At 40.8% G+C, this 26,655-nt stretch overlaps 1 protein-coding gene across 3 annotated transcripts in view; it reads right to left on the reverse strand.

The window, feature by feature from the left end:
* Positions 1-26,655, reverse strand: part of antxr1a (ANTXR cell adhesion molecule 1a) — an 86,554-nt gene that overhangs the window by 24,349 nt on the left and 35,550 nt on the right. Inside the window, exons 14-17 of one of the 3 annotated variants that reach the window (XM_060931313.1) lie at positions 25,676-25,717; positions 8,154-8,249; positions 5,213-5,380; positions 1,310-1,390 (exon numbers count right to left, since the gene is read on the reverse strand). In XM_060931313.1, the coding sequence (XP_060787296.1) occupies positions 1,310-1,390; positions 5,213-5,380; positions 8,154-8,249; positions 25,676-25,717 (387 nt within the window). The remainder of the gene's footprint in view (positions 1-1,309; positions 1,391-5,212; positions 5,381-8,153; positions 8,250-25,675; positions 25,718-26,655) is intronic. The other 2 variants (XM_060931314.1, XM_060931315.1) reach the window with 2 other exon arrangements.

Raw genomic sequence — 26,655 nt, forward strand, 5'->3', positions numbered from 1 at the left:
CACACTCACATTCACACCTACGCTCAATTTAGAGTCACCAGTTAACCTAACCTGCATGTCTTTGGACTGTGGGGGAAACCGGAGCACCCGGAGGAAACCCACGTGGACACGGGGAGAACATGCAAACTCCGCACAGAAAGGCCCTCGCCGGCCACGGGGCTCGAACCCGGACCTTCTTGCTGTGAGGCAACAGCGCTAACCACTACACCACCGTGCCGCCCTACTTTCAAGATGCAAACATTAAATGCTGTATTTATATAAATATATTCTACAAATCTGTTCTACAGTGCATGAATATTAAATATACGGCCAAAAGTCCAGACAAATTTTGATCTCATTTAGAACCTACAAACACAACATGCTATGCATACGATGGAGAATGTGTTGAGTAAGCTCTGTGCATTAATAATCCCTTAGCTCTATCGTATAATATCCATGTGAGTGTTTCTGTGTTGAGGGAATCTGGTATTCATTTCCTCTTGAGCTGTAGGATGTTGCTGAGCTCCTCTGCTTTCATCTGGCTCTACAAAAGCTTAATTAAGCCAAGTCTTATGGCTGTGATTGACAGTTTTATAGAGTGAAAGGCAGACTGATGAAATTAACCAGCTTAAAAAAATGTTTCCCCCCTTTGCTCACAGAATATTTACACATGATGATATCAAAGGATTCTTATTGTGATTGTAACTGTAATATTTTTCTTCATTTCTTTCATGCAGTTCCCACAAGCAGTCATGCTTATAATCACACAATAGTAATTTTATTGCTAAAGTGAAGGTCAGAATGTATATTACTGCTGTATTTGTACAGTGGTTTATTTGTAAAGTACTTTCTGTTGGAAATTATGGGTTTAAACAACGGAGGAGTTGGAAATATAGCTACATGTAGATACTTTATGTGGAGGATTTCCCCAAAATACCATTCAATTGATTTGAAAATGTATTAAATCATATCTTAATTGGACTGAAATCATATCTGCCAAACAACTATCAGAGCCATCTCTATGCAGACAAAAGTAAAGTCTGGTGTGCCACAAGGCTCTGTTCTAGGGCCAATACTTTTCCCCTGTATACAGTCTGCTGTGCTACTTTTGGTCTGGCAGTCTGGTATACAAATGATTGGTGTTGATTTTTAGTTGACTGAGCTTTTATCTGTTCTTGATGAAAGCCTAAGACAGTTAGGAACAAGGTGGTGAAAATTGCATGATATGTCACATGTCAGAATTTTCTTTGCAGATATATTCAGGTCGAAGTAACTTATTTTGTCACCCTTGACAATTTCCAGTTTCTCCAGCTTTTCTTTCAGTTCATACCTTGTCTCCTGGTTGTGGTCTCATGATGGACACTCTGTCATAGCCTTTCTTTAGCAGTACCCACAGGGCATCCAGTTTACCCTGAAAAATCACAACACAGACACACAAACATGGCATTAGACCACCAGACTGTAGGATCACGCTTCTCATTGTATTTCATCTAAAAGGCAGATTTCCAGGTAGGCATTATTTTGGAGTAGCAGCATTTACACTAAGTCATAAGTACTGTCCCAATTGGAAGGTCTATTGAGATTTTATTTCCACCCAATTTGAAGCCATATTTGAACTTATATTATTATATCCACATTCACTGGATATGAGCAATCGTGTGGTCTGATTGGCTACTCTACTACTAGGATATCAGCTCATATTCTGTGAGTAGAGAAAAACAAAACGGCTGAGCATGTTGCTGAATTAACCGAGGACGAAATAAAAACTTTACTCAAAAGTAAACCCTGCAAAAAATATAAATAAATAAATAAAAAGGGAACAAAATATGGAACAAAAGTATTTGATGGTAAGAACATGTCTTTTTTCTTTTATTTTTTAAATAATAATAATAATAATAATAATAATTATCTCATCTCATTATCTCTAGCCGCTTTATCCTGTTCTACAGGGTCGCAGGCAAGCTGGAGCCTATCCCAGCTGACTACGGGCGAAAGGCGGGGTACACCCTGGACAAGTCGCCAGGTCATCACAGGGCCGACACATAGACACAGACAACCATTCACACTCACACCTACGGTCAATTTAGAGTCACCAGTTAACCTAACCTGCATGTCTTTGGACTGTGGGGGAAACCCACACGGACACGGGGAGAACATGCAAACTCCACACAGAAAGGCCCTCGCCGGCCCCGGGGCTCGAACCCAGGACCTTCTTGCTGTGAGGCGACAGCGCTAACCACTACACCACCGTGCCGCCCATAATAATAATAATAATTATTATTATTATTATAATAGCAGCATTTTTCACAAATTGCTCCTGTCATTTCGCCGGTTTGTTTACATTCTAAGCGGAAATTATTTTGTCAGATGTTTTGTATAAAGTTTTTATTTATTGAATTTGCAAAAAATTTGAATAAAAATGCTCTGATTCTCAAAACCCAGTGACTGTGGATAGAATAAAACAGTTATTCCACTCAATCTCGTCGTCCATGGTTTATAGCCAACTCGGTGCTATGCGCCTCATCGGCTATCAGCTCATGTACAACTTGATTTTGTGGAATAACGGTTAAATATAATAAAGATTGGACCCATTATTGAAGCGTGTATGATACTATTTTGGCTATTTATTGGTCATAAAACTATATCCTGGACTTTCCATTCACAGAAGCTATTATTTACATTATTTACAGAGCTACTTGATTTTTGTTTTAATTATTGAGATTTGGATTATTTAACAGTTATTCCACTCAATCTTGTCGTACATGGCTTATAGCCAACTCGGTGCTACGTGCTTCATCGGCTATCAGCTCATGTACGACTCGATTTTGTGGAATAACTGTTAAATACCCTGTGTCCGAAATCGCTCCTGACTCACTATATAAGGCATTGTATAGTGGGGATGCCATTCTGTAGTGCTGTCTGAAACCTTAGTGAGGATTATTTACACCCTGCACTACCGTTCAAAAATTTGGTGTCACCCAGACAATTTTGTGTTTTCCATGAAAAGTCACACTTTTATTTACCACCATAAGTTGTAAAATGAATAGAAAATATAGTCAAGACATTTTTCTGGCCATTTTGAGCATTTAATCGACCCCACAAATGTGATGCTCCAGAAACTCAATCTGCTCAAAGGAAGGTCAGTTTTATAGCTTCTCTAAAGAGCTCAACTGTTTTCAGCTGTGCTAACATGATTGTACAAGGGTTTTCTAATCATCCATTAGCCTTCTGAGGCAATGAGCAAACACATTGTACCATTAGAACACTGGAGTGAGAGTTGCTGGAAATGGGCCTCTATACACCTATGGAGATATTGCACCAAAAACCAGACATTTGCAGCTAGAATAGTCATTTACCACATTAGCAATGTATAGAGTGGATTTCTGATTAGTTTAAAGTGATCTTCATTGAAAAGAACAGTGCTTTTCTTTCAAAAATAAGGACATTTCAAAGTGACCCCAAACTTTTGAACGGTAGTGTATATAGTGCACTCAAAGTATCCCACAATGCATCACGAAAAGTAGTATACAACGATGGTCACTAACCAAAGCAATATATCCCATCATGCATTGCGGTCGCACTGAAAGAACTCAAATTAAAAGTCTCAAATTTGATTTAATAAAAGGCAGCGGCAAAGAAGAAAGTATTCAGCCTTGATTTAAAAGAACTGAAAGATGGGGGCGCTGTGGCTCAGTCGACTAAGGCGCCATGCCATAAATCCAGGGACCCGGGTTTGATTCTGACCCGAGGTTATTTCCCGATCCCTCCCCGTCTCTCTCCAGCTCATTTCCTGTCTCTACACTGTCCTATCCAATAAAGGTGAAAAAAGCCCAAAAAAATCTTTAAAAAAAAAGAACTGAAAGATGCAGCTACTTTGTATTGATTAATGTAGGAAATACACTCAATATAATATGGATTTATCACAAAAATACATGCAGGTATTTATTATTTTGAAAACCCACCAGCCGACTGATCTGGCATGTTTTAACTGTGGTACAGTAATGACGTAAATACCAGCGTGACGGATGAGTGTCTGAAAGTGTTTTTTCATTTTACCAATGAGCTCACTGTATAGTCCTCTATATAGTAATTCCCTATATAGGGAGTAGGGAGTAGTGAATGAGTGAGCGATTTCAGACACAGGGATAGAGAGAAGCTGACCTTATCTTATGGATAGACCTTCAGTTTACTTGAGCATGAGGGCAAATAATCAAACTTTCCAAAGGCATCAATGTTTAGAAAAAGTGTCACAAAGCACCAAAAGATCAGAATAGACGAAGAAGAAGGAAAGACGTCATTAAAAAGCAAAGAAGTTGAACAGCAGAATTATCAACTTTGGCAGTGAAGAAAAACAAAACCTTTTCTTTTTTTTATACTTCTGCATTATTTCACGCAGCCCCAGGGATCTGGCTTGGCCGTCTTGCTCTCCTGGAAGTTACAACACAGTGTGCTTGCTCTCCTCCTCTCCTGCTCTCTGTTACCGACTCCCACCCGTTGGCAGCATGAATATGGAACAAGGAATTCCACATCCAGGGCGAATTCCTTTCACCAAATGTGCACTTTGGATCATGTGCCATAAAGGTGAAAGGTTTCTTTCGGTACAGCTATGATAAAGTGTTTGCTTTGATGGAACATGTGTCTGTCAGCTGAGACATAAAAAGTCATGCAGTAAATGTGAAAATGTGGGGCGTAACACGTGAAACGTCTAAACACCATGTGCAAACTTTACATGTGAAGTTTGTGTAACTTTTTTCTTGAAAGTGTAAACAGAAGAAGCTCCAAATCCTGGCAACTACTTCACTAGATTGGGCATCTATTTCCAAATATTTACACCCATATCCTGTCAGCATTATTGTGAATGGTATGGTATGATTTGTTCACATATTTCACAAACGTAGGTCGCCGGGTCAAACAGCGAACAAAGGACAACTGCTGAAAGAAAAGCATTGCAGGAAAACCGCAAGCGGACCCAAAACCTACCACACACAGAGTCGTGAATTCCAGCAGGCTTAGTGGGTCAGGACGTGTTCACAAAGGCTTTGTAGTATCCATAAAAATGCACTGACGGACAACACACACCAAGACACGACAATGTGAAAAAAACACGATATGGCCAAAAGTATGTGGACACCTGATCACCACACCCAAACTGTTGGAAGTAGTTGTAGTACTTGTAGCATTCATTCATCTTCAGGAAAAGCTAGGAATTTAAAAAAAAAAAAAAAGTGCTCACCTTAATTGGAGAATACCACTTGCGAGGGCTTGGCGGTTTGTGCATGCCATTGTTCAGGACCCGAGTCTGCGGAGTTTCAAACTCTTGCTCGGGCATCTTCACCCTGGCGTTCTTTGCCTTTTCAAGTTTAGCACCCTCTTCAGTTGATCCCTTCTCTCCCCAGCGTACCTTGAAGACAAGGATAAAGCATATCCTACGTATTTTCTTCTGATCTGTTGTATTTATTTGTATATGTAAACCCATTTAGACGTCAGTTCAAACCTGGATCAAAATGGATGGATGATTGGGCATGTTTTTTTTTTTTTTTGCTTGGTCATTTGCCATTACTGTAAGTTATGTGTGGGCTTTATATGTAATAATATTCTGTCCACATTCACTGGATATGAGCAATCGCATGCTCTGATTGGCTACTCTACTACTAGGCTATCAGCTCATATACCATCTCATCTCATTATCTCTAGCCGCTTTATCCTTCTACAGGGTCGCAGGCAAGCTGGAGCCTATCCCAGCTGACCACGGGCGAAAGGCGGGGTACACCCTGGACAAGTCGCCAGGTCATCACAGGGCTGACACATAGACACAGACAACCATTCACACTCACATTCACGCCTACGGTCAATTTAGAGTCACCAGTTAACCTAACCTGCATGTCTTTGGACTGTGGGGGAAACCGGAGCACCCGGAGGAAACCCACGCGGACACGGGGAGAACATGCAAACTCCGCACAGAAAGGCCCTCGCCGGCCCCGGGGCTCGAACCCAGGACCTTCTTGCTGTGAGGCGACAGTGCTAACCACTACACCACCGTGCCGCCCCTCATATACCATGAGTAGAGAAAAACAAAATGGCGGACCGCATCAAGTCAGATATATCACTTTGTCATCAAGTATTTAAAAGAAACAGAAATAGCTAAAAGAATAGAGTTGGGGGTTTTTTTGCCCCCAGTATCGCCTGTTCCACACTCCAGTCCAATTGGTGGCAGTAATGCACCTTTAAGTTGGTTTGCTAACCGCTAAAAAAACCCTAAAGAAGAAGAAGCAGCAGAAGAAAATGGCGGAGCATGTTGCTGAACCAACCGAGGACGAAATAAAAACTCTACTCAAAAACAAACCCCCCAAAAATACAAAAAAAGGAACAAAATATGGAATGAAAGTATTTGACGGTAAGAATATCTTTTTTTGTCAAGAATTATTATCATCACATTTTTCACAAGTTGCTCCTGTCATTTCGCCGGTTTATTTACATTCTAAGCGGAAATGATTTTGTCGGATGTTTTATGTAAAGTTTTTATTTATCGAATTTGCTAAAAATAAAAATACCGTTTCTCAAAATCCAGTGAATGCAGATAGATAAAACAGTTATTCCACTCAATCTTGTCATACATGGCTTATAGATAACAGTGCTACGCAGGGTGCGATTTGTCAAAAAACCAGAAGATGGGATGTTTTTTTTTTAATCATGAAACATCACAAAATTAAGGTAACAATCGGCTAACAGCTCAATAACATCCGATGATATCAAATGAATAACACTAAATGAAAACGAACACTAAACCAGAGATAGTAAATTCATCTTCCTATCTCTCTGACTAAATACACGAACACTAACACACAACAAAGTTCGCATTGCTTGTCGCGTTGCTGTGATGTTTCTCTCCCTCCGGATTAAATGGACAGTGACTCGAAAATCACTAAAATACATGAATACTAAATGAACAGTTTGCTCTGATGGCGCAGTTCACATTGTGCGCAGCTTTCCGATTTAAACTGTTTTTTTCTCATCCTTATACTTCCTGTTTCATGGACTGTAACGGATTTGCTTATTTAGTAAGTTTAATACAGAATTTACTTTGAAATTATAATCAGACACTCCAACGTCCCCCCTAAAAAAAAAATCGGCCGTGAAAAAGGCGGCATCCGCCAAAAGGCGCGCTGTTTGCATCCCTGCATAGAACGCAAAGATATTGTTATTATCTACAATGTATCTATTTGCTGGGGACGTTCGTGAACATCAAAGCTGCCACTTCGGGTCATTTTGAAAGTGAGTGCAATGTAGACCATAGAAAACTGTCACAACATGCCTGTCATGTCAACTTTTTTTTTGGTTTGTTTGTTTTATTGACGGGGTTGTACCCGAGGATTTTTTTTTCAGCAGAGATAAAAACCAGAGGGGGGGATGATCCCCACCATCCCCCCCAGCAAATCGCACCCAGGCGCTACGTGACTCATCGGCTATCAGCTCATGTACGACTCAATTTCGTGGAATAACTCTTAAATATTTTCTTGGACTGCAGTTTGATCACACATCTGGGTGAAAGCAGCTGGATATTTCAGACATAGAGTACTTTTTGAAGTTTGCATTGTAAATAGAAGTTTTATGTCTGGATCGTACATTTCTGTAAACTGTATCTGGTCTTGGTGAGTAACTGAGGTCAGTTTTGTTTCCATCAGACTCTCACTGTAATACTACAAAATCCATTCTGAATATATATATATATATATCTCATCTCATTATCTCTAGCCGCTTTATCCTTCTACAGGGTCGCAGGCGAGCTGGAGCCTATCCCAGCTGACTACGGGCGAAAGGCGGGGTACACCCTGGACAAGTCGCCAGATCATCACAGGGCTGACACATAGACACAGACAACCATTCACACTCACATTCACACCTACGGTCAATTTAGAGTCACCAGTTAACCTAACCTGCATGTCTTTGGACTGTGGGGGAAACCGGAGCACCCGGAGGAAACCCACGCGGACACGGGGAGAACATGCAAACTCCACACAGAAAGGCCCTCGCCGGCCCCGGGGCTCGAACCCAGGACCTTCTTGCTGTGAGGCGACAGCGCTAACCACTACACCACCGTGCTGCCCATATATATATATATATATATGTGTGTGTGTGTATATTTCTTTGATATATATATTACCACATATTCTCACCTCCATCCTTTTAATCCCCCCAACTCCACGCCCTCCATAGTAGGAAGCATCAACTGTTGGCCATTTCTTCTTTGGTGCTCCGTCGTCCTCCTCGTCCTTCAAGAATAAGATGACTAGTCAACAATAAAAGACTTGTTGTTTGTGCAAAGCAATTCGAAGACAATGGATTCATTTTTCTGCCAGTGTGGGATTTTATGGCGCTCAGTTCATGTTTTTTGGGCTCTTCATCCAAATGGCCCCAGCATGTTGCCAGAAATGAGGTGTGACTCGTTCTCTTTGACATTTTCATTTGTTAGCCCTTTATTCCAACGCCGAGCCACACGGCCTGCTGCTCTCCCTCCCTGATGCAGTAAACGCAACTTGACGTGACTCGCCCAAGTCATGACTTCATTTTTTCCAGAGTTTAACAGGCTTCATTCCTCCATTTGTGCCTCATATGAAATTTCAACCTCTTTTCATTTTAACCCTCAACTGGCTCCACCTGCCCACCGAGCTTCACATCTTCAATTCTTCTTTAATACGGTGTTTACTTAGCCAACAGTTATTGATAACTCATTTACAAAATTGTCATCAGCATTCATTACTGGCAACATTAAACCTTAAGTGTGCTTTTCTTTCTAATACTTATTGAAGCTAAAAGCTCAGCCATTTCTTGCATCTCCTTTCTTACAACCAACTCGGACGTTGCAACATTTAAAAAATAAAAATAAAGATCTCATATTCTTATACAGATCTGTCACCAAGTCAGACTGAACTGAACTTGGTAACATCACAACCCAAAGGAGCTAATAAAATTTAATGTCAGGTTAAAGCAACCTGCCTAAATGGAAGTGATTTCTGATAGCGGGTTTATTTTGCCATTTATTGTGTAGAAGTAAACTTTCTAAATGGCTTTTTGTACTAAAAAAAAAAATAAGCAAAGCAGAGATACTGTCACCACCTCGAAGGTGATTATTTTCCAATAACTGCACGTTCCTGAAGTGTTCCATGATTCTTATACCACAGCAATCACTAATTACTTTTTATTGTTTCAGGGGTACACCCTGGACAAGTCTCCAGGTCATCACAGGGCTGACACACAGAGACAAACAACCATTCACATTCACACCTACGGTCAATTTAGAGTCACCAGTTAACCTAACCTGCATGTCTTTGGACTGTGGGGGAAACCGGAGCACCCGGAGGAAACCCACGCGGACACGGGGAGAACATGCAAACTCCGCACAGAAAGGCCCTCGCCAGCCACGGGGCTCGAGCCCAGAACCTCCTTGCTGTGAGGCGACAGCGCTAATCACTACAGCACCATGCCGTCCTATTAACAGTCATTCCCTCACATAAAATAAAATAAAAGCAGCATGTCATGTTACTCAGAAACCAGAACACATAAGCCCACCCCTCAGTCCTGAAGACCTTCCTTTTTCTGAAAACCTCCATCCTTCCTTCCATAAATGTTAAATAAATATCTCCTTACATCAACAAATTTTTTTTAATAACAGGTTTATGTGGAGCATCCAGCATACAAGTCCTTGTGTAAGTTGTTACTATAGAAATTAAAACATTAGAACTAAAAGGGCACTCAGTAGAGTACATATTTCCGCCAAGCCACATATTTGGATTTGCGTCAAAATCTAGTCAATTGTTTTTTGGCCCATGGCCCACTTTTCTTCAAAATTTCATCCAAATCTGTTCACTACTTTTTGAGTTATGCTGAGAACAAACTAAGAGAGGCGAAAACATAATGAGTGCGTTAATATAAACCTGTGATTTGTTTTATAGGCTGAACTCTAACGCTACGTTCACACTGCAAGGCTTAATGCTCAATTCCGATTTTTTTGTGAAATCCGATTTTTTTGTGAGGTCGTTCACATTAACAAATATATGCGACTTGTATGTGATCCTCAGTATGAACGAAAAGCGACCTAAAAGTGTTCCGCATGCGCATTGCAGGATACGACGACGTCACACGCAGTGAGCATGGCCAGTGTTTACGGAAGTAAAACCGCCCGGTTGCGGTATGACCCATCCAATCTAGCTTGAATAGCTGTATCCCCCCAAATGGAAATCAGCTCCCTAACCTCTGCGTCCTTCCATTGAGAAGATTCAGAACCTTCACAGCCCGAAGCGTCCCCCGCATTGATGCCATGCGCAGGGGCGCAGATACGTTTTTTGAACTGGGGGGGACAAAAAACTGGGGGGGACAAAGCTGCCAGCAAACCAACCCCAACCCCGATATGCCTGTCAAACTTGTTGTGGGTTACCATAGCAACCAAGCTCGAGCTCGCAACCTGTGCAGTCTGCGCAGCTCAACCAACCGAATATCAGTCTTTGTTTTGTTTTATGTGAGTTGTTGCAACTATGTATACACTGCTGTGCACCTCAATAAACCGAATGGTAATTAGTCTTTTGATTTTTCCGTGAGGTTTGCCTTATGCAAAGAAAGACAGCATAGACGTTTTTTCCTCCCTATAAGTGGGGGGGACCGAACGAGGTGAATTTAAATCTGGGTGGGACGAGTCCCACCCTCTATCTGCGCCCGTGATTATGCGCCATGTTGTTGTAACTTTTTTTTGAGAGACCCGCCGCCTACTTCAGCGCAGAATAGTGACGTTTGTGGCTTGTTGATGACGTGTAAGTCGGATGAATGTGACCTGGCAGTTCAGACTGAAGTCGCATATGAAAAGAGCGGATAGGAATCGGAATTAGGACCACATATCCAAACGGCCTGGGTCGGATTTGAAAAAATCGGATCTGTGTCGTTCATATTGTCAATAAAAGATCGGATACAGGTCACATATGGGCGAAAAGATCGGATTTGGGTCACTTCAGCCTGCAGTGTGAACGTAGCCTAAGAGTTAAAGTTGTTGTTCTGGAAAATGAATCAAAACCTTCTGACCAGAATTGAGTATTCAGCAGTGCTATGTATGCATTACATTTATTGCTTTATTAGGAACACCCATCCATCCACCCGCTGTTTTATGCAGTTCTCTAATCAGCCGATCCCTTGACAGCAGCACGACGCACCAAATCACGCAGATACAAATCAAGAGTTTCAGTTAATGTTCACAAAGTTCAAACATCAGAACGGGAAAAATTGTGATCTCAAAGTGCAACTTTCTTTCACTGTGGCATGGGTGTTGGTTTGATCCAGATGGACTGGTTTGAGTATTTCAGAAACTGCTGATCTCCTGGGGTTTTCACACACAAACAGTCTCTAGAGTTCATACAGAATGGTGCGAAAAACAAACATTGAGTAAGTGAGCGCCAGTTCTGTGGGTGGAAACAAACGCCTTGTTGATGAGAGAGGTCAGAGGAAAATGGTCAGATTGGTTCGAGATTTTGTGCCAGGATGGATATAGTAACTCATAGTAGCTCTTTATAACCGTGGTGAGCAGAAAAGCATCTCAGCATGCAACAGCAGAAGAACACACTGGGCTCTATTCCTGTGAAGAACAGGGATCTTAGAATCAAGAACAAGGTCCTATTAAAGTGGCCAGTGAGTACGTGTAGATATATAGTATATGTAAATATCAGCAAGAAAGAACCACAATAAATTTGTAATCGTTGAGTTTGTTTCTTTGTAATAACTTCATCTTGTGTCCATCTCCATTCAAAGAACCTCATAAATGAAAATCTTTGATTTGTTTCATATGAGTCGAAAGTCAGTCCTTTTTGTCAACAAAAGTCTAAACCACATGCCCTGAAACTGGAGTTTTTCATTAAAACCTTGTACAAGAGACACAAATCCCTTGTTTGTTATGATGCTCACTGAAAGGCTTACTCATTCCATTTATCCATTTTTTTTACAACGCAGCTCTGCACTGCAAAAAATTGAAAACTGAATTTGAGGATAAAATTACATAATACAAGTGAAATTCTCTTGCCGCACGGACAGATATTTTTACTTGATAAGATATCTTAGAATAAGTGGGTTGCAACCTAGAACTAGGTTTAATAATCTCAGAATTGGTGTCTTGTATTCTTCTAATAGGAAATGCGAGATCGTTTCAACTATTTTCAAGATATTTTCACTTGCTAAGATATCATTTTTTGCAGTGTGAGTATCAGCTGATACCAGTGGCGGCTGGTAGTCTTTCAAACAGGGGAGGCTGGTCGGTTACGATATTTCCAGATTTTAAAAGAAAAAAGAAAAAAACACATCAATTTTGCCCATACTCTTGCCTCTGATCTGGCTGATTGTTGGCAGGGTCACAAACTGTGAAATAACAGGTTCTTTTGGCCCATTAGCCTACTGTCCAATATACATGATGGTGGTGTTGGGGGGGGGGGGGGTATATTTTAACATTTTATATTTTAAAATTGTGGCATGTTGTTTAAAAATTGATCATTATTGAAAGCAGCTCTTTGTCAGGAACCTCAGCAGTAACAGCAGAGTGTTCTGGAATAGGCACAAGCACTGACCTCGGGGAGCCAAACATAGAGCTGGGTGCCACACATTTCATTCAATGACACTTTCCCTATATTTTACTTATTTTGACTGAGAAATGCTTTCTTGACAATTTTGATAACGCTTCACTTTTAATCCAGGTCTGTAGTGTGAAATGTTCTCGGCTGTGTTTTTGTTTAAAAATGTTTTCCAAATTGTAGCTGTGTTTAATTCATATCCAGAAAAATATATATTCCAATATAATATACTCAGCATAAACATTTTAAATAGATTCTATATTTTTGGTCCATCCATGACATATTACTAAAGTAGCCTATTTACTGTTGTTGATGTGGGTCACTTGCTGTTAGCCAATTCACTTTCTCGTACCAGGAGAGCTGAAAGGAACGAGTATTATTCCCTACCTTTTTCACCAAGTCAATTTGAGGCGTTGGTCTACCCTGCTCTTTAATTTTAATTTTTTCCTCGAAAGGAAGACTGGCAAATGGCTTCGCCAAAATTAAATCAGCAATGCTTGGCATCCGTGCGCAGCTTTCTTGCTAGCTGACTAGCCCCCTCAAGTTCAAGTTCAGTCACTCAAATAAACGAAATTTCTGGAACTACGATAGCAAACTTGACAACACTATATTTACACTTTATTTACAATGAAAATATATACAAACTAAAAAAGCTGGTAGAAACCGTATGTAATGAATGAAATCGAAATGTAAGCCGATCTCTTACAATACACCATAGCACTTGCGAATCCGCATGGGACTGAACTGAAATTCACCGCTGCCTGTCTATATTTGAAACGAGCTGTCAATCAAAGAAAATATCCGGCCGCTTTCACCAATCACCAGTCTCCTCGAGGAAAGCTTTGCCATGTCCCTCCCACTGTGAGGCTGGGAGTCCGGTGGGCGGGCGTTTTCGCAGTATTTGTCCAATAATCGTCTTGCATTTTGATATTGACAAGCGCATAGCTCCCAAATGCCATTGAAGTCCACTGAGGCTGGGAGTCCGTGAGACTCCATGGGCAGGCGTTTTCGCAGTATTTGTCCAATAATCGTCTTGCATTTTGAGATTGAAAAGCGCAGAGCTCCCAAATGCCATTGAAGTCCACTGAGGCTGGGCTGCATCGCGCTGTCACGAGGGGGAAAAACTCACGCACACATTAGGCGAACTGGGGAAAGTTATAACGGAATGATTTCGCACTGTAGTTGGGTTGAGCACATATATTTCTATGATTCTGGATCTGAAATAGCAATGTTATAAGGTCGGCTATAACATAAGCCGAGCGCAATTCATCCTACATGATGTTCGTCATTTTTAGAGGAGGCTGAGCCTCCCTCGTTGTCTTACAGCAATCGCCCGTGGCTGATACGTGTTACCCTAACACTGTGCAAAGTTGTCATGCAAAGCAATCAATGCAGGATTGTGCCATCATCGTGTTTACAGCACACAGTACTACACATCAGTAAATTTGATAGAAAAATCCATACCAAGCCACCATTTGATACCAATATTTGCCAATATTCAGTCTTGTTTTGGTGCATCCCAAGATTAATTATTATAAACTTCTGTGATTAAAAATGATGATTACTTTGAACTGATTAACTGCTTTGTAATGTATATGCATTATGTATATATAATGTATATACATTCTAGAATTCAGGGTACATTTTGCATCTCTGACAGAAACCTTTTGTTATTTTCCCCACACAAAAAAATCTTTATTGAATCAGTTTTGAACAATAATGCAAATTATGACAAACTTTCACCAATAGCAATGATTGATGTATATTTTAGACACGAATTATCCATAAAACATTAACTAAATGACTCCCATCCCTCCACCCACATTATTGGCTGTCTTCGACTCCTGATTCATCCATTCAACAAGAATAAACATGAAGTGATTCAGTCTAACAGTCTGTTTTTTGGTGCTTATTCTATTAACTGTTAGAAAATCAATTGCACAGAAAGTCTATTTTCTGTATTATGTGAAATTTCAGTCATGAAAAAAAAAAAAAAAAAAAAAAAATATATATATATATATAATATATATATATATATATATATATATATATATATATTTAATCTGTCCCAATGTTCTTGTTAACTCTGTTCTAAAACCGCATAAAATCCACAAAGACTTTTAATAATACGCATGACCCCTGCACTGAGTGATGTCACTTCCTCTGGCGGGAAACTTCAGAAAAGCAGTGAGGTGTGTCATGTTATGTTTCTTCTCACATTAATTTGAACAAAATGTTGAAGATTTTACACCAACAGCAGATTAATTATTCATCAAATCTGTTATTGTGATATCGGAGTGAATCTCTAACTCATTTTTTTTCAAAACAATAACATGATTAAAATCCATAACATTCTGTTTTCATGCATGCCACATGGTTGCTAGTTTGAGGTTAGCGTGTGGAGTTAAGAGAAAATGGTGGAAAATGTCAACTCTGTTATCGTTGATTTGTGAATGGATCGCCCAGTTTAACGAAAACAGAGTTGACGATAGCTAACAGAGTCAACGCTTGAGATGTACCCGCAATTATAGAACGGGTCACGTATTAAACAAGAAATTTTACGTGTTTGTAGTACTCCCCGATTCCAAAAAAGTTGGGACAAAGTACAAATTGTAAATAAAAACGGAATGCAATAATTTACAAATCTCAAAAACTGATATTGTATTCACAATAGAACATAGACAACATATCAGATGTTGAAAGTGAGACATTTTGAAATTTCATGCCAAATATTGGCTCATTTGAAATTTCATGACAGCAACACATCTCAAAAAAGTTGGGACGGGGCAATAAGAGGCTGGAAAAGTTAAAGGTACAAAAAAGGAACAGCTGGAGGACCAAATTGCAACTCATTAGGTCAATTGGCAATAGGTCATTAACATGACTGGGTATAAAAAGAGCATCTTGGAGTGGCAGCGGCTCTCAGAAGTAAAGATGGGAAGAGGATCACCGATCCCCCTAATTCTGCGCCGACAAATAGTGGAGCAATATCAGAAAGGAGTTCAACAGTGTAAAATTGCAAAGAGTTTGAACATATCATCATCTACAGTGCATAAGATCATCAAAAGATTCAGAGAATCTGGGAGAATCTCTGTGCGTAAGGGTCAAGGCCGGAAAACCATACTGGGTGCCCATGATCTTCGGGCCCTTAGATGGCACTGCATCACATACAGGCATGCTTCTGTATTGGAAATCATAAAATGGGCTCAGGAATATTTCCAGAGAACATTATCTGTGAACACAATTCACCGTGCCATCCGCCGTTGCCAGCTAAAACTCTATAGTTCAAAGAAGAAGCCGTATCTAAACATGATCCAGAAGCGCAGACGTCTTCTCTGGGCCAAGGCTCATTTAAAATGGACTGTGGCAAAGTGGAAAACTGTTCTGTGGTCAGACAAATCAAAATTTGAAGTTCTTTATGGAAATCAGGGACGCCGTGTCATTCGGACTAAAGAGGAGAAGGACGACCCAAGTTGTTATCAGCGCTCAGTTCAGAAGCCTGCATCTCTGATGGTATGGGGTTGCATTAGTGCGTGTGGCATGGGCAGCTTACACATCTGGAAAGACACCATCAATGCTCAAAGGTATATCCAGGTTCTAGAGCAACATATGCTCCCATCCAGACGACGTCTCTTTCAGGGAAGACCTTGCATTTTCCAACATGACAATGCCAAACCACATACTGCATCAATTACAGCATCATGGCTGCATAGAAGAAGGGTCCGGGTACTGAACTGGCCAGCCTGCAGTCCAGATCTTTCACCCATAGAAAACATTTGGCGCATCATAAAACGGAAGATACGACAAAAAAGACCTAAGACAGTTGAGCAACTAGAATCCTACATTAGACAAGAATGGGTTAACATTCCTATCCCTAAACTTGAGCAACTTGTCTCCTCAGTCCCCAGACGTTTACAGACTGTTGTAAAGAGAAAAGGGGATGTCTCACAGTGGTAAACGTGGCCTTGTCCCAACTTTTTTGAGATGTGTTGTTGTCATGAAATTTAAAATCACCTAATTTTTCTCTTTAAATGATACATTTTCTCAGTTTAAACATTTGATATGTCATCTATGTTCTATTCTGAATAAAATATGGAACTTTGAAACTTCCACATCATTGCATTCCGTTTTTATTAGGGCCCGAGCCCTATAGGGCGAAGGCCCTATTGATCTTGTTCGGTTTTTTATTATTATTATTATTATTATTATTATTAGGGCCCGAGCCCTATAGGGCGAAGGCCCTATTGATCTTGTTCGGTTTTTTATTATTATTATTATTATTATTATTATTATTCTTATTATTATTATTATTATTCCTTAGTCGCGGTCGCTGTTCGGCCTTTTTTGGGGCACTTCCTGTGGACGAAAACGCGCATATTTTGGATCATTTTATCGGCATCCCCTACGCTACTCAGATCCAAAACCCCAGATCTGGGCGGGGCTCTGGGCCTCTATAGCGCCCCCTAACGCCTTGAAAATTTTGCCTTTTTTCGAAGGCTCCTGGTTGCCATATAGTTTGTCGTAGAGGAACGAAATTTGGTTCACATATGTATCTTACTGACACGAACAAAAAAAGTTCTATGAATGCATAGCCACGCCCAACAGGAAGTGAGGTAATTTTACTTTTGTGCGAAATGCATGGCCACGAAGACGGCGCAACTCCTCCTAGACCGTTCATGGGAATGTCACCAAAATTGATACACATCATCTACAGACATGGCTGACAAAAGTTACTAAATACGTTTCACGTAGGATAAAACGTTCAGAAGTTATACGTCAATCAATTTTCACTTCAAAATTTTACATGCTAAAAAATTCATAACAAATCTTCTAATTGCTCAAAACTGCTCATGCTTCACACGCAAATCACTCATTGGGCTTCTGACATGTTACCCAATTTCTGTGATATTTCGCCACTGGGGGCGCTATTTTTGGGCAAAAAATCCAATCTTTCCTCAAATTTGGTCAAACTTCACGGCCACCCTCTTACTACCTCCCATGTCATGTATACCGCATTTTGGGAATTTTCGTCCATGGGGGGCGCTGTTTTTGGCCGACGCAATTGCTCCAAAACGGGTTTTTGGTAAATAATTCCATAATGCTTTTCCTTCACACCACTACCTTGTGATAGTGCGTTCCTGTTGTAGACACTTATTTTTCCAACTCATAATCGCTCATGTACAGCATAGCGCCACCTTCTGACATGGGAAAAACCAAAAAATTTATTCTTCAAAAATCTATATCTCATCTTCTATTTACTCAATTGTCATCAAACTTCATACGCAAACTCTTCATAGCTCACCTGACATGTCCGCCAAATTTTGTGCACTTTCGCCCCTGGGGGTGCTGGTTATGGCGGAAATGATATTGCAGCTTCTGATTTGTCAAACTTGGCAAGCAAACTCTTTTCAAGACCCTTATTGGGGCGCTTGCCATGGTCGACAACGCACGAAATTTGGCTCCTTTTCCTTAGACTGCCACCGCTACTGAGAACCAAAAGCCCAGATCCAGCCGGGCCTCAGGGCCTCTATAGCGCCCCCTAACTCGTTGTGATTTTGGCCTCCCGCTTTAAGGTGCCTGGTTGCCATGTAGTTTGTAGGAGTGGCATGCCATTTGGTACGCATATGTATCTCACTAAGCCGGACAAAAATGTAATGCCAATGCATTAGCCACGCCCAACAGGAAGTGAGGTAATTTCACTTTTGTGCGAAATGCATGGCCACGAAGACGGCGCAACTCCTCCTAGACTGTTCATAGGAATGTCACCAAAATTGATACACATCATCTACAGACATGGCTGACAAAAGTTACTAAATAAGTTTCACGTAGCTTAAACCGCTCAGAAGTTATACGTCAATCAATTTTTAATGCAAAATTTTACATGCTTAAAAATTCATAACAAATCTTCTAATTGCTCAAAACTGCTCATACTTCACACGCAAATCCCTCATTGGGCTTCTGACATGTTCCCCATTTTCTGTGATATTTCGCCACTGGGGGCGCTATTTTTGGGCAAACAATCCAATCTTTCCTCAAATTTGGTCAAACTTCATGGCCACCCTCTTACTACCGCCCATGTCATGTATACCACATTTTGGGAATTTTCGTCCATGGGGGGCGCTGTTTTTGGCCGACGCAATTTCTCCAAAACGGGTTTTTGGTAAATAACTCCATAATGCTTTTCCTTCACACCACTACCTTGTGATAGTGCGTTGCTGTTGTAGACACTTATTTCTCCAACTCATAATCGCTCATGTACAGCATAGCGCCACCTTCTGACATGGGAAAAACCAAAAAATTTATTCTTCAAAAATCTATCTCTCATCTTCTATTTACTCAATTGTCATCAAACTTCATACGCAAACTCTTCATAGCTCTCCTGACATATCCGCCAAATTTTGTGCACTTTCACCCCTGGGGGTGCTGGTTATGGCACAAATGATATTGCAGCTTCTGATTGGTCAAACTTGGCAAGCAGACTCTTTACGGTATTTCGCGGGGACGCATGCCCCCGCCCCCCCTGGCCGCTGGCGCGAGGGCCCGTCAAGGCCGCTTGCGGCTTTAATTATTATTATTCTTATTATTATTATTATTATTCCTTAGTCGCGGTCGCTGTTCGGCCTTTTTTGGGGCACTTCCTGTGGACGAAAACGCGCATATTTTGGATCATTTTATCGGCATCCCCTACGCTACTCAGATCCAAAACCCCAGATCTGGGCGGGGCTCTGGGCCTCTATAGCGCCCCCTAACGCCTTGAAAATTTTGCCTTTTTTCGAAGGCTCCTGGTTGCCATATAGTTTGTCGTAGAGGAACGAAATTTGGTTCACATATGTATCTTACTGAGACGAACAAAAAAAGTTCTATGAATGCATAGCCACGCCCAACAGGAAGTGAGGTAATTTTACTTTTGTGCGAAATGCATGGCCACGAAGACGGCGCAACTCCTCCTAGACCGTTCATGGGAATGTCACCAAAATTGATACACATCATCTACAGACATGGCTGACAAAAGTTACTAAATACGTTTCACGTAGGATAAAACGTTCAGAAGTTATACGTCAATCAATTTTCACTTCAAAATTTTACATGCTAAAAAATTCATAACAAATCTTCTAATTGCTCAAAACTGCTCATGCTTCACACGCAAATCACTCATTGGGCTTCTGACATGTTACCCAATTTCTGTGATATTTCGCCACTGGGGGCGCTATTTTTGGGCAAAAAATCCAATCTTTCCTCAAATTTGGTCAAACTTCACGGCCACCCTCTTACTACGTCCCATGTCATGTATACCGCATTTTGGGAATTTTCGTCCATGGGGGGCGCTGTTTTTGGCCGACGCAATTGCTCCAAAACGGGTTTTTGGTAAATAATTCCATAATGCTTTTCCTTCACACCACTACCTTGTGATAGTGCGTTCCTGTTGTAGACACTTATTTTTCCAACTCATAATCGCTCATGTACAGCATAGCGCCACCTTCTGACATGGGAAAAACCAAAAAATTTATTCTTCAAAAATCTATATCTCATCTTCTATTTACTCAATTGTCATCAAACTTCATACGCAAACTCTTCATAGCTAACCTGACATGTCCGCCAAATTTTGTGCACTTTCGCCCCTGGGGGTGCTGGTGATGGCGGAAATGATATTGCAGCTTCTGATTTGTCAAACTTGGCAAGCAAACTCTTTTCAAGACCCTTATTGGGGCGCTTGCCATGGTCGACAACGCACGAAATTTGGCTCCTTTTTCTTAGACTGCCACCGCTACTGAGAACCAAAAGCCCAGATCCAGCCGGGCCTCAGGGCCTCTATAGCGCCCCCTAACTCGTTGTGATTTTGGCCTCCCGCTTTAAGGTGCCTGGTTGCCATGTAGTTTGTAGGAGTGGCATGCCATTTGGTACGCATATGTATCTCACTAAGCCGGACAAAAATGTAATGCCAATGCATTAGCCACGCCCAACAGGAAGTGAGGTAATTTCACTTTTGTGCGAAATGCATGGCCACGAAGACGGCGCAACTCCTCCTAGACTGTTCATAGGAATGTCACCAAAATTGATACACATCATCTACAGACATGGCTGACAAAAGTTACTAAATAAGTTTCACGTAGCTTAAACCGCTCAGAAGTTATACGTCAATCAATTTTTAATGCAAAATTTTACATGCTTAAAAATTCATAACAAATCTTCTAATTGCTCAAAACTGCTCATACTTCACACGCAAATCCCTCATTGGGCTTCTGACATGTTCCCCATTTTCTGTGCTATTTCGCCACTGGGGGCGCTATTTTTGGGCAAACAATCCAATCTTTCCTCAAATTTGGTCAAACTTCACGGCCACCCTCTTACTACCGCCCATGTCATGTACACCACATTTTGGGAATTTTCGTCCATGGGGAGCGCTGTTTTTGGCCGACGCAATTTCTCCAAAACGGGTTTTTGGTAAATAATTCCATAATGCTTTTCCTTCACACCACTACCTTGTGATAGTGCATTGCTGTTGTAGACACTTATTTCTCCAACTCATAATCGCTCATGTACAGCATAGCGCCACCTTCTGACATGGGAAAAACCAAAAAATTTATTCTTCAAAAATCTATCTCTCATCTTCTATTTACTCAATTGTCATCACACTTCATACGCAAACTCTTCATAGCTCTCCTGACATATCCGCCAAATTTTGTGCACTTTCACCCCTGGGGGTGCTGGTTATGGCACAAATGATATTGCAGCTTCTGATTGGTCAAACTTGGCAAGCAGACTCTTTACGGTATTTCGCGGGGACGCATGCCCCCGCCCCCCCTGGCCGCTGGCGCGAGGGCCCGTCAAGGCCGCTTGCGGCTTTAATTTACAATTTGTACTTTGTCCCAACTTTTTTGGAATCGGGGTTGTAAGTAGACAGAAAACATATTTCAGACTTAAAGGAGATACACAGAACCATGGCATCACTTTTCGTTTATAAATGCCTTGAGACCTCAAGAATGGCATAGGAATAGTTTTAAGTCATCTCATCTCATTATCTCTAGCCGCTTTATCCTTCTACAGGGTCGCAGGCAAGCTGGAGCCTATCCCAGCTGACTATGGGTGAAAGGCGGGGTACACCCTGGACAAGTTGCCAGGTCATCACAGGGCTGACACATAGACACAGACAACCATTCACACCTACGGTCAATTTAGAGTCACCAGTTAACCTAACCTGCATGTCTTTGGACTGTGGGGGAAACCGGAGCACCCGGAGGAAACCCACGCGGACACGGGGAGAACATGCAAACTCCACACAGAAAGGCCCTCGCCGGCCCCGGGGCTCGAACCCAGGACCTTCTTGCTGTGAGGCGACAGCGCTAACCACTACACCACCGTGCCGCCCTATAGTCTTAAGTGTTAACAATAAATCTAATATAATTTCCATCCATCCATCATCTGTAGTCGCTTATCCTGTTCTACAGGGTCGCAGGCAAGCTGCGATTAAAATGATTCATATAGGTAGCGGGCTGAGTGAATGACCTTGACATCTGTGACATCACACCAGGAAGGCTATCAGTCGCATCGCCATTTCCGCTATACTAAAACACAGAGCTGACTGCAACTTCGATCCTCCAGTTTGAGCTAATTTATCACCATGCCATGTAGATGTGTTGCTGGTGGGTGCAGCAACATGACAAAAGGTGGATTTATGTTGCATTCATGGCCCAAGAATGTTCAAACTGCAAAGATTTGGACGCGTTTTGCGAGAAATTCACAGGCACATTTTACTGATGACTCGTATGAAACCTCTGATCTGTTGAGGAGCGTTGGCTATAAACCCGTAATGAAAGAGGGTGCAGTACCAACAATTAAAGGAAAAGAAAACTACAAGAAAAGGAAAGTAAGTTCAGTTGTACCAGTTCTCCCGGAGTGTGAGCCGAGCAGTAATGGCGGAGTACTCAGTATGGAGAAAATGGAGAATGAGTGGACCAGGCGTCAGATTTCTCTGTTGGATATGTTTTTTTATTCCCGCTGGATATGCGTGCCTCGGCAGTAATATCTCGCCCTTACATGGAAGAAGCGAATGAATGAAGAACTGAAAGTCAGATTGTTTCAAAACAATCGGCCACAAGATCGGCCTTCAAGAAGCGAGAATATAGATGGGTAAGATGCAACTCTCGTTTGGTTACATCACAACAACACTCGTTGTTTACCTGCATTTAAATTAATACATGTAACTTGTATTACATATTTAAGTTACCGGTACAAGATTATTTAATTTGCTTCAGAATGTGATTGTCTCAGTTCATCTGATTATTTAATTCGCCTTTTACGTTTTATCAGTGAGCATGTATCAGCATGCATGTACATGTATGTTGCATAAGTTATAACGCCTATCCTGTTTTAATGAGAGTCACATGAGACTGTCAGTTCAGTTCCATCCAATTCTCTAGATGGCTTTGTTCTCTGGCTTTATTTCGTAAGGTGGGGCCTCCGTGGCCGACGTGTTACTATCGGATTCACTTTCCGATGGTTCAAACTGATACGGTTCTACGTGTATAGCAGTAGCATGTACACACACTCCAATTTCAGGACTATCACAGTCAGATGTATTACTATCTGAGGAATCTGAAGAATCTCCAATAAATCTGAACGAAGAGGCCATTGCAACCACTCTTGCCTGCCGAGTCTGGCTTTGGTCTATAGCTGTCAAAGGCCTCGGCCTTAAAACTGGTTACCGCTGTGACGTCACGCACTCAGGGCTGGCTGGCTCAGCGGGGCAGCTCGAATGCCAACTTTGCGGTCGATTTTAACTCTCAAAAATATATATTTTTTAAATTCCCATTTATACAGCATATAAGAGTCAAGGATGGAGATACTATCCACTCAGAAATGTATTTCAAAATAAAGGTTCTGTGTATCTCCTTTAAGCATGACTGGCTGTGAAACTTATGTTAAAAGCAATACTCCTAACTGTGTACCAGTTTGAACATACCTCACTGCATCACATCACTTCAATAGGACTGGCTGAGTTAAGGAAGACTTTGCAAATCTTTTCCAAATGTTTGAAATACACAGCGTTCCAAGAAAAATCAGTAGTTTTCTAAATGTCACCCTCCATTATCCTTGCAGAAATGTGATTAAAACCAGCCACGACTCTTACGTGTAGTATTCCATTAAAACTAATCACCAATCTCCAGATTTGTAGCCCTGTTACATGATTTGGTTCTATGAAAAATATTTGTATCCTCTGGATGTGTTGGCTTACAAAAACAAAGCTGAACATCTTATGATTCCATCACCTTATTCTTGGTCCACGTGATAGATTAGGAATAAAACATCATGTGATGTGGTGTTACAGGAAAATAAGCCATAATGGGGTGGTCTGACATATGATGTTACTGGTCCCACCCTGAAGTTGATTATTTTCCAATAACTGCACACCCTGGAGTGTTTTTATTCTTCTTATATTCAAATAATTTGCCAATAAATACAATGTCTTTGAGACATATTAGTTCTGGTTATCTTTTAAAGCACCTATAAACAGTTCTCACAAATCTTTCTTTTTTCTCTCTCTTGTGAAGCTAATCAGACAAAAACAAACAAACAAACAAACAAAAAAATCACAGCTTGTCTTGTTATCAAGAAACCATAAAGCTCAAAGTCTTCTGTCCTGAAGACTTTCCTATGGTGGAAAACCTCCATGTTCAATAAGAGAACTCCATGTTCAATAAAAGGCTTCTTACATGTCAACAATTATTATACATACGGTACAGGACACTTTTTCAATGGAATAAAAGCATGTGTTCTATTCCCTTCCAGTGGGTTTCATTCATTTGGTTTGATAACATGCAATATTGTTAGCATATCGCTTATCCTATGTATATTACGTCATTCTACCCAATGGAGAACGAGCATTGAATATGGTTAACATATTGCATGGTTGTCGAGACAACATGACGTCACGTGTTGGAGCTGATGTGAATATCCAATGAGAAAGTTTTCTGCTGCGCATGCGCAAAAGCATTTCTTTGTTCGCTGGGAAAGAGAAAGATGCGTTGAGCACCTGAAAGGCTACCAACACTTCATTAGGTATTCTTCATGCATATTTACAAGAGAAAAACATACCAATGGACACTGAAAAACTGGAAAAGAGAGTGTGTATGTATAATAATAATAATAATAACTGCCGTTGAGTGGTCTATCAGATATATTCCATTCAGCTACTCGTCTTCGAATCGTTTAATATCATGCTAGCTGTATGGAATATATCTGATATACCACTCAATGCCAGCCAATATTATTTAAATATGGGCTCTTCTTTGTAAAATAACACCACATTTTGTTGATTATTTGTTTATTATCAGGCTTAGAGTCTGCTATACACAGTAAGTCTCTGTGACTCAATTAAGAAGAAGCCAAACCAAGCCTTTCTCTTTCAGGGAAGACCTTGCATTTTCCAACATGACAATGCCAAACCACATACTGCATCAATTACAGCATCATGGCTGTGTAGAAGAAGGGTCCGGGTACTGAACTGGCCAGCCTGCAGTCCAGATCTTTCACCCATAGAAAACATTTGGTGCATCATAAAACGGAAGATACGACAAAAAAGACCTAAGACAGTTGAGCAACTAGAATCCTACATTAGACAAGAATGGGTTAACATTCCTATCCCTAAACTCGAGCAACTTGTCTCCTCAGTCCCCAGACGTTTACAGACTGTTGTAAAGAGAAAAGGGGATGTCTCACAGTGGCAAACATGGCCTTGTCCCAACTTTTTTGAGATGTGTTGTTGTCATGAAATTTAAAATCACTTAATTTTTCTCTTTAAACGATAAATTTTCTCAGTTTAAACATTTGATATGTCATCTATGTTCTATTCTGAATAAAATATGGAATTTTGAAACTTCCACATCATTGCATTCCATTTTTATTTGCAATTTGTTCTTTGTCCCAACTTTTTTGGAATCGGGGTTGTAGTTACATAACTAATGTATTAGTATTAGCACAGTATTAGGTAAAGGATTAAACAGTCATCAGTGCTGCTGTTATAGAAGATTAATTCAGACCTTCTGACCAATCAGAATCAAGAATTCAAAATCACAAAACACAAACTGAAATAATGCACTTACCGAACTGTCCTCTTTTGGAGGTGGTGGGGGTTCATGGATGATCTGGAAACGAGAGACAGAGAAGGTGAGGAAATAAATGGAAGGGGTGAAAGGTCAGCTAGATGAACAACCTCACGTGAAACCTGTTGCACTGCCGTGTCAGGCTACACATTCCCCAAAGGTGCATTACGTTTTATATCTTTTGCACCAACGCGTCAAAGTAATGTGTTCAGTATGTGCCAGAAAACCGGACTGAACAAAACATACGGCCAAAGATTTCAGTTCCTCATCTTTTATTTTTATTTATTTTTTTATCAGGATATTTACAAGCAAGTTGGAGTAACCCAAAAATGTGCAGGCCAGAGGAGGTAGGTATTAAACTTTTCTGCACGCGAGCTCTGTTGTAAATAAATCACATGACACCTATGTGGGCCAATCCAATCTGCTTTGGTTTTGGAGGATTTCAGAGAATTGCACTTGAGCAACAGTTTACAGACTGAGACGTATTTTCGAAAACATGTTATGATGATATAAGCACGTCTGCTCTTTGTTATTTTTTTCCACTGGGCTTTGGAGACAAACTATTCTGACTGACTGAAATATTTACTTGGCAAACGCCAGGTTTACTATGAACATGCAATGCTCTATCTGTCAACAAAGACCATTTTAAGGACCAGCATGAGTGTTTTCGCAGGTTATATATATTGTGATGTCTCCTGAGTTGTACAGTTCGCTGACGTTAATGTCCTTCAGGGCATCTGAGCCAGCTGGTGCTTGCCAATGAAATAAATATCCATGAATGTGAAAATGGACTAAGAGATATTTTCCTTCCAATCCTTCCAAAAGCTAAAACACAACTTTCCCAAACAGTGCTAGGCAATCACGCTCCCTTAGAACAAATGGAAAGGTTTCTAGTGGCAGAAAAACACTTTGGAAAAAAAAAACCCACACACATCACACATACAAAGATGACTTTAAGTAAGTAGAGATGAGCTCCTGTA

Source organism: Neoarius graeffei, chromosome 10 (assembly GCF_027579695.1).
Source record: "Neoarius graeffei isolate fNeoGra1 chromosome 10, fNeoGra1.pri, whole genome shotgun sequence".
Lineage (NCBI taxonomy): Eukaryota > Metazoa > Chordata > Actinopteri > Siluriformes > Ariidae > Neoarius > Neoarius graeffei.